Source organism: Anopheles coustani, chromosome 2 (assembly GCF_943734705.1).
Source record: "Anopheles coustani chromosome 2, idAnoCousDA_361_x.2, whole genome shotgun sequence".
Lineage (NCBI taxonomy): Eukaryota > Metazoa > Arthropoda > Insecta > Diptera > Culicidae > Anopheles > Anopheles coustani.
The window spans coordinates 13,502,881-13,519,350 of record NC_071289.1 but is presented as its reverse complement, the minus strand read 5'-3'; the positions used below and the strand labels follow the sequence as shown (position 1 = coordinate 13,519,350).

The window sequence follows — 16,470 nt, the reverse complement described above, 5'->3', positions numbered from 1 at the left end:
TTGCAATCGATCTACATATTAACGTTCCTTTTATACCTCTGAGCTCGGCTTTGGAAGACATTGTTATTAAAGCAAATGTTGGTTGTCATCCAATTGACCAACCAATTAAGCAATCAGCTCAAAAACCCGTCCTCATAATTGACTTCAACATCTTAATTAAGGGGGAATCACAATGGTGAATCAAAAATAAAATGGATGCAGTTGATTCATTTAAACAAAGTTTTAATCAATTTCGCTTGTCGTATCAAAAACTGCTTGTAGGTTATGTCAGTATATTTTTTGCAATGCTAAAAAAAGTCGTTCTCAAATAAACACAAAGTCAAGGTTGGTTCCTTCATCCTTCTGAGTTCTTTTGTGTGTTTTAAATCTGTCCCAGGTCTACAAAATCACTTAGGATCGCCAAGGGGACCACACAATCAAGTTTATCGAGAAGATATTTGTACGGCTTTATCATCACCATTTATTTGTCGTTTTCTTATACTGGCCGTGAACCACAGATGTTGATCCAAACCGTTTAGGTAGTCCTCACGGGAAATCCATTTCGTATGGAGTTTATATTTTTATTGAACGCATGTTGTGATTAATCGTAAACATAATCCCAGAAGGTGTTTTGTGTTTTTTCTGTGGTTTTCCCACCATTCGGTTCTCCTGTTCATTTTCGTTGGAAATGTTTGCTATCAAACGATGGGTCTAACCCATGGGCATTTCTTCGATTGTGATGACGCAAGCCGGTATTCCCAGCCCATGCATATGCCGGCGGGTTCGTTAAAGCAATCAGAAGCGTTGGGAAAGCCGTTCTTTTCGGAAGGTCAAAGAGGAAAAATCGAGTTTAAAAACAACAACTTTCACCGTAGGCGAAAAGTGACGCCAAAGGATCAGGCGTCTTTCGTTCCGTCGAACCGTATAATATACTTTCACCTTGATTTTCATCGCCCCCTTTTCCCCGAGGAAAATTCTAAGGATTTGTGTATGGTTTGCGTGCTTGAGGCTTCCATTTCCACGATACTGATTCAGTCCCCAGTGTGGTCAAAATACGGATACGGGCATGATATCAGACAGTAGGGCGGGATCCAACCCATCTGAGGGTATAACGAACATGGAAAATGTACTTGCACGTGGAGGAATTTATTTTTTATTGCACCTTCTTCCGTTCCCCTTTTATCGTCTTTTGAATGGAGAAGAAAAACAAAATGCCAGCAGACCGGCTCCCGGTTGAAGGATGCGTACAAGGATAATGTGGAATTTTTATGTTTACCCGAGACATACAAGGATGTCTGAGGATGTGTAGGCATTTCTTCCGAGTACGTCGGAAAGTTGATCGTTTGGGTAAACATTCGCCATCGGCGGCATGTGAGCGGCTTGTGTGTGGTTATATACTCAGTTCTGGGTATTTTTTTATCACACAAGGATCAAATAGTAGGATTGCAAACGATAACATGTATGAGGCTAAGAAGGTTATGTTTTCTTTTTATTTTGCTTCATTTTGCTCTGTTCATTTCCTATACTAGAGATGTGTGCGCAAAAACAATTGAATGAAGCGTAGAAAAATTCGTCCTTCAAGCACCAAGGACGACGGAGAATGAATGTATCAGAGAATCACGTATCGTTTGGCCCATTTAAAAGGCCAGCAAAATATCGCTGGAGAACGATCAGACGACCACTCTCCTGCGTTTGTTTTCTTGTCCGGGGACGAAGAAACGGAATACGACAAACCCAAAGGAATGAAGAAATCGTAAGCCGGTAGAATGCAAATAAATGTGAATTTTTATTAACAAAATATTCATGACTGCGTGCATTCACGTGAACACAGCGCAGACGAAATGGGTAGCATGCGGGCGATTAGGGGTGATATCTTTTTATTAAAAGATACCAATTTTAATAAAAACAGATTTGCACACGTTTCGTGCTACTGATTGAAGCTTGATGGACGAGGCGTGGTTTTGATCTTTCTGCTTGGGAATGTTTTCGTTTGCTTCGTGGTTTCAAATGTATTCCCCATTGGATGCTTAGATGGCTTAACGACACGTACGAACTATAAATTTTGAGATTTTTTTTCAGGGGATAAACGAAACGGTATTGGTCGTTAGTGTAAATGTGTCCGTAGCGCTTGTCGAGGTGATCGTTCGTGTCGATGAGTATTGTTAAGTAATGCTGTAATGTTTTGTACCAAATTGTTTGTCGGTAATGGAATCATTAGTACTTACTTTATATGATCCTAGATTTTTTACGGAACAAGCCAATTTGACGTTCCGTCCGGCAGGCACTGTAACATTTTCTATAACATCCGTAAATTCTGGTTCTTCGACGACAACTGAAAATGGAGAGAAGTAAAAAAAACCCGTTAATTTTAAACTATAAACGCAGCTTAGTTTTAATGTCAAATGTTTCTGTCTATAAGGGCTAACCAATCCGAGCATGCTGCCTTTTTCGTTACTAAAAATGTTGCCTTCCCGGATGGAAACAGCCTAACCAACAGAATAGGAAACAATCTCTTCCGCGATTGATGTTGAGATAACGTTCAATAGAATAAGCTTATTCGTATTTAAAATGATATACGCTTGAACCACAGGGAAGCTATGTTGTTAAAAGCGAAGTTAAAAGTGACACTGAACTGATGTTCTGGTTTAAGAAGGTTTAAACTTTCGATGAATTGTTTAAGTAAGAAATCAGTAGGATAAGTATGTAATAAGTATAAGGAAAGGACATTTTTTCATACATACTGTTGGTAGTTAGTAATGAATTTAAGAAATCTAATAGCCTATACTACCAATCATATGTATCAACAGACCAAATTGACTTTACTATTATCGGTTAACGTTGTGATAACATTGTACTATCTCTAATGGCACTCGCTGATCTCGTTTACTCTTTTAATTAAGACGAAAAACCCAGTTTGATTTGTTCGATAAATATGCAGGGTGGGATATTTTTCATAACATGTGGTTTATTATTTCACTATACTGAGTTTAAAAACATAAGTGTGGAGAACAGTATTGGTGCATGTGTGTAGGTTGCAGAGATGAATACAAAGTTTAGCATTGAGCTTAATATGCTTTTCTTACAGATTCTGACCTTGCAAAGAACACTTTTGAAGATCTTTATCTATCCTTGAGAATGCTTCTTAGATTGCACGAATCATCATTCGTGTCGAAGATAGCCCTAAGCTGACGCGTTCCCCTATGGTATACCAGCGCATTGCTTCTCTACCTTTTCTACCTTTCATATAGATGCCATTTAAATTAGAGTGATGACCGTCAGCATACCACCAAGCTCCTCCATACGCAACTGCTCGATTATATCCGTGTGCCATGTTCTCTCGGTCAAAAGTGACGAATTTAAGACCTACGTGAGCTCGCAGTGCATCGGTTGCCGTACCGTTACAGGTTCCGAGAATCTTCAAAATGTACTGCTCAGCTTCACTCCCAATTTCGAATTCGCTGTACTGTGCATATTTATATTCTCCGGTGGAGTCTTGCACTTCGACTAACAGCTGATGGGGTCGAGAAGAGGTAAGCTGATGAAGGCGGTCCAGCCCGATCCAGAACTCTTGTTCGATGTTCCCGAAACCTCGGCGGTACTCGCTCCAGTTGCGATAAAAATCCACCGATCCATTGAAACGATTCTGAATCACAAGCCATCCTCCTCCGAACAGTGTCTGCTCACAAATTCCCTCGAACGATTCATTCTTGACCTGCAGTACATATTTTCCAGACACTTTGGTGGGTTCTTCGCTGCACGATCGAAATAGTTGTTTGTGAAGATTCGTCTTAATACCAACCGGGACTTTCGTTTCCTTCTCCTTGACAGAATCTTTTTCGAAAAAGTTACAAATCAATTGATGAGCGATTAGGCTTTCAGAAATATTTTGTAGACTGCTGAGGTTGTGAGCCATTTCGTCAACCTTTTGCTGTAGAAAGTCTAACCTGGCAATCAACACTTCAAATCCAAAACCGCTGAATGATTGGCCGGTGCAATTAAGATTAGCTTGAGTAGAACAAATCGGCAATAACAAGAAATATAACAAAACAACTGAAGTACTATGGTGCCACATGATGGTTGTGAACACGAACAAACTGTAGTCTGCAGACGAATGGCCTATGCTCTTCTGGTCTGAGTGATTTTTATAGGTCCCAGTACAGTAAACCTGTTTTTTTTCCTTACAAAAAAGAAACACGCCAATAAATGGAGATCGATATTGATTTTTATTTACATGTTTGCGTTGTTTGGTATGCTTCATCTTATTGTCCAACTTTATTAAAAGATGTACGTTTCATTAAAATGATGATTGGACACTGATCACTTAACGATCGAGATAAAAGTGAATAGGTTTATTTGAGATTGTTTCTTCTTTGTATCGAATTTCTCGACGAATGATGATCGAAGCAAATTGTCCTTTCACAGAATAGTTTATTGATATATAACACTGTCACCAGTTTCAATTGCATCAATCAATTCTATTGTCACTGAGGTTGTGTCGCAGTTCGTGCATTTGATATTGCAGGAAGTCCAATTTGGACAAGAGCACTTCAAATCTAAACCCGCTTGCAGATTGACAGGTACAGTTGGAGTCACACCCCGGACCATTGGCACGGATGGAGTAAATTTGCGAAAAGCACAGCGAAACAAAGCACAACACCAGCACTGCACGATGAGAAGGCTTGGTTGGATCTAACCGAAATTATAAAGATGCTTGGAACTACGGAACAACTTCGAGTCGTTTGGAAGACGATAGAGTGTTTTGAACCGCTTATATTTGGTTGAGAAGCTAGATATTAATTAACGGAGCTGCACAAATATTGTGGTGGAATGTACCAACAGTTCATAGGGTCATCCTGATCTAGAACCGTTATTTCCAATGATGTAATGTCCTCCCTTGCATTAAGTACTCATGTGTGTGGTATGTAGATGCAATCAAACCGCCAAGTTTTTTAAATTTTTAAATTGCATGAACAGGTTTTTAGCAAAACTGTGCACTTTTACTTTCCCGTCCATTTAGTGTAACCGCATAAAACCAGAAACGCTTATCAAGATTGACAATACTCGTGTTTGACTTGCTCAATTGGAATTGATAATGTACATTTTTATTAATGCGCCGATCGGAGCCCAAACGCCTCGACCGGCGTGCATTATCTTGCCAGCAGAGACCATATTTCTCGGCCGTAGTTCGTGGCAAGACGCATTGTCGCTCGGCAAACAATTCATTCCACTTTATCGCGCTATCCACCTCTGACCCGCTCTGTTTGCTCTTTTTTAATAATTCCGCCGATCGGCAATCGACGAGTCTGGCGAGATCGGTTCAGTTTGTTGACTGAGCACCACCGCGGTGACTGCACTACGAGACGCTGCTCCGATCCGGTTCGTGTTCGGTTGAACGGTTGCCAAAGTGTGCCGTCGCAAACACTCCCAGCAGCACGCAGTCGTGCAGTTTCCGGCGTTTTGTCTTTGGTTGCCGTCGAAATTGCCACGAAAGCGGCGAGGCCCTGTCGGAACCGTATTGCCGAAGATAAATGGCAACAGTGGTTATCAATTTCAGCAACTCGGGGAGGCGGGTGTACGGTGTGTGTGTATGTCGCTGGCGCCAACTGGAGTTTTGTTACACCCAAAAACCATCAAGAAAGAAGCAATCCCGAGGAAGAAAACAAACCCCCTACAAACGTTAAAGATCCTGTCTCCGATGCTGGCGAAACCGCTGGCCTCTGGGAGGTAACTAAAGAAGATCCGGGTCGTTTTGTTTTTTGTTTTCTTCGGTAAAACTTACCACCCCCGCCTACGGAAAGTGAGAAGTTTAAAAGTGCTGATGCCGACGGTACGATAGCGAGAAAAACACTGTCTTTAGTGAACGCAGACACTTTCGAACGAAACAAGAATTGGAAAGTATAACCCATTCTCTTCGTCGCTGCTAAACACGATCAAAAGTCGCCCATCGTAACTATTCACCATCGATGTCGGCGATCGAAAGATACGCTCCGGTACCGAAAGGATGGTCAGGGAGTCTCGCATCGCGCCAGTAAAATATATGTACAAATAAATATTCAGCGAGTGATAAACAAGTGCGAAGGTCGAAGATGTCGCGTTTGTCACGCGGAAGTGAACTGGTTGTATCCGGGGTTCGTTCTTCATTTGGCACTACCGACCGGAAATGAAAATCGATGAAGCCGCTGTAGTATAGGGCATGGCAGAAAAAGGGAAATGTCACACAAAAAAAACCATGCCCCCGTGTGTTTGTTTTCGTTTAGTATGCTACTCACGATCTTACGGTTTTGCTACACCTTTTCCATCGGGGTTTCGACAGGAAAGTGTTTTTGGTTTCGAAAGCCTGAAGGTTCCAAGAATTTTTGGTTGATATCCGAAGATATTTACACTCTCGAATTCTTGCTTCTAAACCTATTCAACTTTCACTTCATGGTTTCATATTGAAGTTGCATTAGTAACTCTAATTATGTCCAAAATCTATTGCCAAAATAGGTGCTGAAATTCAAAACTTATTTCTTCGTTTAATAACTGTGAAAGACGGAATCGCTACACAGTTACTTACGCAAAAGGATGGTTTCAGACAGCCACAAACGGCGTCACCGATTTTGGACGACGTCAGAAATTAAATCGACATAAATTGGCCAAGTTTCTGCCGCATGAATTCTAGTGCTCGCCATCTGGAAACATTCAGAAGGGCTCGTTTTAGCCGTAGGAGGATGTTTTTACTCCCGTTTCCAAGAACTTTCAGATAAAACGCAAGACAGTGTGGCGAGAGCGAATCGTTCTAGGAGATGAGGAGAACAGCCTTATGGCAGCACGATTGAGGCTGAAACATCTTTTGCGTGTGTTTTTGGGCCATTTTGTTGGGCATGTAGTTTTTTCTTTTATTTATGTCGTCCCTATCGTGGTTGAAATGGCTCGTTTCGGAATTGCACGTCTAGTTTCACGAGACACGACAGGAGGAAGCATTTGTGGTGTCGAACTTCTCCCAATCGTTCGATGTCAGCAGCTCGGTTGGGTCGGGTTTGTTGTGCTGCAAGCGGTTCGTTCGGCGCTAGAGGTTAATGTCAGAAGGACATCTTTCACCGGTGCTCTGATGAAAGGGTGCGATTCGATCGAACGAGTACGAAACACCAGATCTGGGTGATCCGGTGGAGTGGGTTCTCATTCTGTTGATGGAAGAGAATTTCCAAAGACGTCAGTCTTGAAACATCTTGCACGGAGCACGATCCGGAAGCAAGCGGGACGCAAGACTCGCCGAACTCAAGGTGGTCTGCGCCAGCGGAATGTTGTACGTGATCCCTTTTGGGTCGTGTTTTGGAGTTGTGTGCCTGCCTCGGCGCACAGGAAGCGACGAACGAAATTAAATTAACGGTGTTTTATCGCTTTTGCCAATTGATTGTTGTTGATAAACTTGACTTTTGGCTGATTTTAAATGAAATTTCTCCGTCAGCAGTCACTCGCTGCGTGGGAAGGTGGAAAACCAAAGGGAAGGAGGCGGAGTGGGATGGGGTATTGCTTTTTTTTCTTCTTCGTTCTTCGCCAAACTCGTCCAGTAAAGTTTTCTCTTCGTTCGATCGACAACTTTCGACAACAAACTCGCACGAAAAGTCGACCGCGAATGAATACCAATGAATGTGCCAATCCAAATACGAGCGATTACGTGCCCTCTTCATTACCCGGGGGAAGAAGGGGCTGAGGGGTGACTTTAGAAAACTTCCGCATATCATCTGCCATACATGTGTATGATGTAACGACACGTAACGAGAAACTCGGGGGACAGTTCGAAACGAAATGCCATTACATGTCATGAAAAACATGTTGATTTCCGACGATGGGAGTTTGTTTGAGACTTTAAGTGCACTTGTACGGAACTGGTTGGAATCAGTTGGAATGTATTCCAAATTACATGTAGTGTTGTTTGCTCAATAGTTTCAACGACAGTCAATTAAGGAATAGGCTACAAGAACGCTCCGAATACGAGAGCATTTCATCAATAAGCGTGTCCTAGAATGTTTGTTAACTTTACCAAATATATAAAAGGTAAAGATTTTCATTTATAAATAAAAGAGATGAAGAAAATTATCGATAAACCAGTGAAAAGATAGGCCCTTCTTGTGCAGATCGAACAATTGCTTTATTATGGTTTATGATAGCGGTAGAACATTTTCTTTGAAGACGAAAACCCCGAGTGGAAAACACATTGTGGGCCAAGTAGAAAATAAATCCCGTAATACGGACGCCCCCCGGCGAAGGAGGTGTTCGATAATTATAACCGGAAGTCCCATTTCTATTCATCACCGGAACCGACGTTGACGTACTAATTAACCAATTAAATCTTAATTACATAAAACGATAATCACGTCAACGTCGGCGTCACGCGAAGCGCGAAGAAAAATGGCCCGCGACGAAAGGTGAGGGTGAAAGTTGTCCCGGTTCCGGTTTCACCTCCCGCCTATCCCGTCGGTGACCCTTTTCGGGAACGGTCCTTTGTGACGGTTCGGGATTGGAGAGAGCAACCCACCTCGCCTTGCCGTCGACGACAACGATGACGGAGAATTGTGCTTCGGAAATCAGGAAATCCGACCCGCTTCCGTCGGGCGTTCTTCGCGTTCATCCATACCGCCCCCTCGATGGTGGCGTTTTCTTGTGGCGCAAAATGATAGACTTGCGCCTCCAACCGCGGCTCCCGCTCCGAAGCTTCGAAGTAATGTTTGTTATGGCTTAGCGAATTGGCACGCGCCGAAGGGAAGTTTCACGGCGTAACGGATGAAGCCTGGCTGAGGAAAACAATCTGTTTGGGAGGCGGCTGGAGCAAAAACAATCTAATTGAATGTGCATAAAAAGCAAGACCTAATGCTTTTCCCAACCACAGCCAACCGCAGCCTGTCGAAGGCGGTAGGAGCGGGATGGGGCGGCACGGACATTGCGAGAGAAAGCGAGCAAACGAATGAAAAGCCCTTTTTTGCGGCGGGATTAACGAGCGTTTTCGACGAGCTTTCTTGGTGGCACGATGGTGAAAATGGCGGTGGGTAGCGGTTGGTTACATTAAGATAAATGGTTTCCTGTTTCCACACTAAACGATAAACAGGAAGATTAGGTGTGGCTCATTTGGTGGCTTTTCGGAAGGTCCTTGTACTGTTCGGGAGTTCGAGGGCGGTTGCTTCTTGGAGGTTGAAGAATGGGCGCGGTTTGAAGAGTGTTTTCTGTTTTTTCCCCTATAGCGAGACCAATTTTGTTGGGTTATTAGTCTTGGGGGCGGTTGTGGGATGGCTTTTGGCTTGTGGTGGCGTCAAGCGTTGATAAGCGTGGGAAATTCCGGGTAGCTGGATGCCTGTTGATTACAACCGATCTTCTTTGATGTCGTGAAAGGAAAAGGAGCGCGAAATGTAATTGATATCGCAGAGATGAAGCATGAACACGGTATAATTTACATTCGTAACACACCGTGTAATATTTGGTTTAAGTATTTCTACATTGTTGTTCGCTTTTGATTTATTACTCAACGTTCTGAAAAAAACTACTGATATATTTGAAATATTTAAAACTACTCTGTTCATTAAAATCTAGCGTTGTGAAATCCCTTAACGAACATAAAATTTGCAATTTGACACCGAATCTTTGAAGAACTTCTTATTATTCTTCTTTTATTCTGCTTAAATGCAATTTTATTAACTCTTTTAAAAATTCTTATTTTTTAAATTTAGTTTTAATTAGTTTTTAAACTCTTAATTATTAACTTAAATATGTTGTACATTTTTCTGTTTATTTTTACACTTTAAATTATGTTTCATTTAGCTAAAAACCAAAAGCACTATTTTGCTATCAAGCTTCTGTTCAACATAATACAATTGAACCCTGACTTCTTCACACCGCCTTTCTATTGATTTTATGCTCGATATCACTCGATGCGAAGAGACACAATGAGGACAATTAAATCATACCACCACCGGTGAAGATGTTTATGCAAAGTTCATTCATTACTCTAAATTACTGGCCGACACACAAAAGCAATACCCTCGATGAAAGGGCTGCTCCCGGCTCGGGACACAACAAATCCATCGTCGGCTATCAATTTATTGCAGCTCTATCATCGTCATCATCTCTCCTGGCCACCGAGGGTCGATGCTGCCATCGTCGGCTAAGCGGGCAGACGGTCGCTAGACCGCCACCTCACGCCCCAAGGGGGGTGGATGTCTGCGGAAAAACGTTTTCTACACGCACTACATGCGGCGTGGAGGTAGAACGGTTGACCGATCGTTGCTCCTTTGTTGACGCTAGATTCAAATTTCTTGCTCGGTTTTTGGGGTTGACGGTATGCTGGCTGAGTGTGGGCCATCTGAAATCAATTACCATGTCCTGCCCGTAACCGAGTCCGTTCCAACCGTCGGCAGTGCCTCCCCAACCTCGTTGTTGATGGCTGCGAAACACTCTGCTGACATTGACACTCGCCTCACCGGTGTCATTTTGGGGCCGGGCTTGGTCATTCAACTGCTCGCACGATGCGACAAAGTTCATATTCGTTCATTTAGTTCCTATGACCGTTCCTACCCATCAGCCCGCGTTCCACTCCTCACGTATTTACGGCTTCCCATCGTTTGTTATTTTAACTTTTGATTCGGATGGACCGTAAAAAAAAGGCCCTGCTGGAAAAAGCAAACCGACAAAAGCCTCCCATCGTCGCTCGCGGGGTCGTCGGGCAAACGGAAAACAATTTACGGACACCAAATTAAAAGCCACTCCTGTGCACGGTTTTAATCATTTAATACCCATGGCTGTTAAATTTAATATTTTATTAAACAACCATTGTGCGAGGCGCTCGCCATTTGCATTGTAACCGGACGCGCAACCCGTCCGGCGGGATGTGCGGGTGAATTGGGGAATTTTCCACCAATTGCTTTTTTCCACGATGCACGATGCGGCCGGGAGTTGGAACCGTTTCGTATGAGAAGGTTACCGTAGCTGCTGACGGGGAGATAAATGGGCCTTTTTATCCCGCCCGGTCTGGAGTTGGCGCGTCGTGAAAAACAAGCGATAATTGCTCGCCGCGGCTGCACGTGAAACCTGTACCTTTTTTACGGGCCTTTGCTGGTTGGAGTAACAAATCTCTTCAGTATGTTAACATTATCCTATAATTTGACCAAAGGGTTTTCGTCGTGCCTCGCGTGGGCAGCTCGATTTATTGCTTGTTGCGTTTATTGACGTGGAAAGAGAATGACTGTAAACGTATTCCGTTGGAGAGTTGGAAGATTTTAAATAATTGTTTTGCTTTCAAATATGAATGCAGAGGGATTATTTTCGATGATTTTCTTCGTCATATTTCAATTAATACATGGATGTCAATTTTGACAAGATTGTTTTATAATTCTGCTTAAAGTAATTCGATCGGAATATTGTTTTCATTAAATTGCAACGAATTTTCCTATTGCAAACAATGTTTGGGTCATTTATGGACGTGCACTTGGCCTGTGGCCATGGTAGGCTGTATTGTCTTTAATTGTCTTTGTTTATATTTCACGTAATGTTCATGTTATATGTAATATGAGTTTGCTTTTAAGGTTTTTGTGCCTTTTTAAAAATTGTGTTACTTTCTTTTGACTTTGTTTGTTCCTGTAGCGTATCAACATTTTCTCGATTTTCGATGTAATAATATATATTTTTTATTATCATTACTGTGACTAGCTCTGGTTCTTGTTCTCGTGGTATGATGTTTAATTTAGCGGGGCATAAACGAATTCCGCAGTTCTCACGAGTTTTCCACCGATGTGGATATCATAATATCAAACCGAAAGCTGATGTAATATCGACCGCTCGCAAATCGGGGGTAATTGTCGTGCCATTAAAGTGTTCTTTTCTGCCAGCGTCAAAGCCAAACAACGCATCTTTTCCGTTCTATATCCCAGTTTTCGGACGGGGGGAGCATCATTTTCCCGTTCGGTACATAATTAATTGCAGACAATACGGTCTAACATTTACCAGCCTCTCGACTCACTAGTGCCTCGGCTTACGGCTCCCGTCGAGCCGGGAATGCTATACGTTCCATGGATATGGCTGTGAGGACGAATTTTCCCGACGATAGCACATCCCCGATGGCGGCGGCACCGCACACACACAAACACACACACAACAATGGGCGGGACGATATAACACCCGAGATAAGCATAATTGGATCATCTGTTTTCCATCCGAACTTTCCACTACGTTGCGACGTGGCGTACGTTCGCTCAGGTTCCGGGCTTTATGTGAACTTACGGGACTTCGGTTTTAATATGCTTTATTCATAACTTTGATTATCTATTATCACATCCCATAAATCTCTAATGAGTTTTCGCAATTCACGAAAACGGCGGTGAATGAGTTGAATTAAATTCACACTTTGGGGGTTCGCCCTGGAGTGAAGAAGCCACCTCCGGTCCCTGTCTTTACCTTGTCTTAAGCTCAGGTGGAGAAGTTGGTGGGGCTGCGCAAGTGGAAGCGTTCTAGCGTCGGTTTCGGGCTGTTTTATGTCAATGGGTAGGAACCGGAGTTCTACAATAGGATTCCGGTGCTGATGCTGTGCTGAATGCTTCCCCCATTCCGGTATCATGCTGTACGTGGTTTGTTCAAATAATCATTGTTTGCTGGGGGAGCCTAATTGCTGAACGCCGGTGAAGGGCTTGTGCTTGATTGTGAAACAAAACCGTAACATAATAATTTTACGACTAATTTTGCGCCACGGAAACGGGTTGTTTTATGATAGCTTCAACGGTATATGCTTTGTGAAGGTCGATCAAATAAGCGTTAAAAGGGTAAATACGATGTGAATATGAGAAAGAAAAAAACATGAAAAAAGTTGATAAGGGACCAGTGTTTTAAAGTAATATGTGAAACGATGAGCAATTGAAAAAAGTTTTTATGAAACCACCATTTTATTGTGAATATAGTATTTAATCATCAAAGTATGTTTTTAATTTGAATTATGTTCATATGTATTTACTTCACCAAAATTTCATTTTTCCATTCCATTACATTTGCATAGTTGTTGCAAATCCTTCGCTTTCGCTTCATTGTGTGAAGGGAACAAAATGCAAACAAATTGCATCCCCCGAAAATCTAATTTCACAAACCTGCTGGGCGGAAGTGATCAGCACAGTACAGTTGAAGGAATTTCCCCTGCAATAACGTTTTAGCATACCGAGGCACCGAGGGTGAACAAAAAGAGTTTTGAAGCGATTAAGTTGCCTTCTCTACCCACATTTGCCCGTTCGATTACGACGTGTTCCACAAGAATGTGGTTGATTGAATCATCGTCTCATCGGCGGCGGTCGGTTTCCGTTCCGCTCGCAACGCCAACGACCGTTTCGTCCGGTGTCAACAGCTACTCAGTGTAAGTGCTCTGAGAATCTCGTCTCCTGAAAAGCACCAACAGCATAAGCGGCGGTAGTTTCGTGGCGAGTGTAGCATATCATTCGGTGCAGCTTGGGTTGTGGAAGGGTACGAAATGGGTGTTGAATGAACAAAAGTTAAGAGCTTTACTGTCCCGAAAGGACACCCTAGAGGCACACCCTCGACGAGCAAGACGAGGAAACGGTACACCGTGTATCGGGATGCGAATCGGTGTTTCACCACAGACGCGCTCCAGTCCCGAATCCGACGGCGAAGCGGCGTCCATATGCCGGGCTGCGTTTTGCATCGGTTGCAACCTCCCCAAAAAAGCCACATGTTGTTGGTGTGTCGTATTTATGTAAAACATGACCGCACAGCATCGTGATAATGCCACGCTGCAACCCCAGGGCGGGTGTACGTGTTCTTTTGGACGTAGGCGAGGCTATGCACCACGAAGGAGACACGTCCACAGCGATTGACTTTGCAACGGTGTTTGTGCGGTGGTGTGCGGGTGGTGTGTCTGTTGCCGAAAACATTGGTGTCGATTTTGTTTGTACACCGTGCGACAACCGACCATCGAACGCCATTTGCGGTGGGGGACAACGGACACCACATCCAGAGGGTGGGGGAGACGAATTAAGCATCCTGAGGATGTCTGCCGACTTTTGCATCACGGTCGATGGCAGCTCTTCCATTGGCTCAAAAAAAAAAAGGAAAGGAAAACATGCAACACACGTGAAGCCGTGTCCCTTACGCTCCGCACTAGATTAGAGGCCAACCCCCCGGCGGATATGGTCTGGGGCGCCGGGTGCGTATGATGACTTTTCCATCGACATACCGTGGTCGAGTTTTTCCCGAAGTCGTTTCGCTCGTCAGCTGATGGGACGGGGAAAATGCGTATGATTGACGAAGCGTGATGGGATTGTGTTCACTTGCTCGAAGCGAATCGAAAGGACCCATCAAGAGGTGGACGCTCATCGTTCGAGCGATGTTGTACCTTGCTGTCAGGTCGGTACCGTACCGTCCGCATAGCATCGCTGCTATATTGACCGTCACATCTGATTATTATCTATTGTGACAAGTGGCCAAGGGGTTACGGGCCGGTTCGAGAAACGGGGTCGGCCACATTCGGTGCGCTATGTTGGGTGAGTTTGTGGTTCCGACGTACTGGTGATGCCGGTGGTTATATTACGTAAGGAAACATCTGTGGCAAGGACACTGTCGATGTACTGAAACGATCGATGTCCGAGCGGTCCGGTCTACGCCTTCAAGGACGTTTTAAAGCCGACGTGTTGTGACGGTAGCTCGACGTACTCTTAAAATGTGTTTATTTTCTATTGCTTTAATGGAAAAGTTTACAATAAAATGACGTCGGCATATGTTATGCTTTGCAAATGTGCGGAAATCAAAGTTCTTGAAAATAACTTATTAAATATCACATCATTTGTCTTCTATAAGAATAAATCAGTTATAGAATCAGCTTTGTAACTGTAACATAAAATATCAAATTCAGAGTTTCCTCGGTTTTTAATAATATAGTTTCCATTTTACCCTCACGGTAATGTGATGGTAGAGGTAATCTATACTATACCGTTGATTTTGTTACAAGCAAAGAGTTAGACTAACTGATTTGAAACTGAAATCGTTTATAAAGGGAAAAACTAAAATATTTAACTGCAAAAATGTAAATCGTTCATTTATGAATTAAACATTGCATATAAAAAAAATTGCATATCAACATTTTATCAGGCTTTATGTTGAAACGATAACAATATTTACGTTCTACAAAATCAATCATTAAATCTTGAAACATCCGCTAATTCATCAATAAAATCACGCATGAAATGGTGTTTTATTATCTGCATTGCGGATGACGGAATTATGCAACAGAATAATTATCTTGAGTAATATTCTATAAAAAATATTCTGAATATATTTGCCGATACTCTATTTAAGACCGATTCATTCAACACTGCTTCACGAGAATCGATTTCATGGAGATGCAAAATTAACACCACGCGCGAGGGACTGACTTTGCAATGTCTTCACCAGGCTGCGAAATCCGCATGTTTGTCTTTGGGTTTCGCTTGAACAGTGATTTAAATGAGCATCGCACCCGAATAGTCTTCCCCGAACATAATTATGTAGCAATTATTATTCCGACCGATAATTCCACTCACCTCACAAAATCGGAGCACAAATTAATGTAGATTACATTCGAAACGCTACACGGAGCGGCGCACGGAACCGACAGGGAGAGCATCTTCAGGCGAACGACTAGCGTGCCATCGGAAAACCTTCCTCCCAGGGCCAATGTTTGTATGAATACAAAATTAGAATTCCCGCCGGAAGCTTTTTTCCTACCCCGGTGTGCAGGTGAAAATGATGCCGTTCGTGAAAAACCACCCGGCAAAGCGACAAAACGGATCCCGCCAGAATAATTACATTTTCGTCGCTTTTACCGCCCGACCGATGGCTGGCGATACGATTTGCCCCGAGGCGACGGGCCCGGCTTGCAGGGGTTGCGGGGTGGGGTAAAACTTGTCGAAAATTACGAAAATGTGGCCGACACTTACCGTTCGTTGCAGGTGCTGTTCCTGTTTTGCTGGTTGTGTTAGAAGAGACCCCCGACGCCGCTAGAAGCATGAAGAAGAGGGCCTCGAGTGTTTGTAGGCCGCTCATCAGCTGTTCAGTGGCAGTGCCCTTCTCATAGCACGAGGTTATCGATCGCAGACCGGGCCGACTCGGCCGGCAGTGTCGCCAAACGTGTGTCACTAATTTGCTGCCACGCGTTTTATCCCGCGGCACTGGACTTCCGTTTTTCACGGCGTCACAATTTTCCACAGCACACTCGTGTAGGGACGGACACTTTTATTACTTTCAAATTCTTTCACCTTTTGACCTGGATTTCGGGGTTGGCCTACGTCGAATGCTACACCCGAAAACGAGAAATAAATGAATGCCAACGCACGGCGTCACGGTGGAAAATCGTTACTAAACCCCAACGGTCGCTGTCGGTTTCACTTTTCACGTGGAAAATTGTGTTGATTTTGGTACATTTAATATTCATTAGTGTTTCATTTCGTACTCAATTTGCGTAACACGCTTCGGAATAGGATTCTTGGAAGCGTG

General features: G+C 43.3%; 1 protein-coding gene across 1 annotated transcript in view; it reads right to left on the bottom strand.

Moving 5' to 3' along the window:
• LOC131261907 (lachesin-like) overlaps window positions 1-16,020 on the bottom strand; it is a 50,090-nt gene extending 34,070 nt beyond the window's left edge. The window contains exons 1-2 of the mRNA XM_058263764.1: window positions 15,915-16,020; window positions 2,205-2,311 (exon numbers count right to left, since the gene is read on the bottom strand). Coding sequence (XP_058119747.1) covers window positions 2,205-2,311; window positions 15,915-16,020 — 213 coding nt within the window. The remainder of the gene's footprint in view (window positions 1-2,204; window positions 2,312-15,914) is intronic.
• Between the last annotated feature and the right edge of the window lie 450 nt (window positions 16,021-16,470).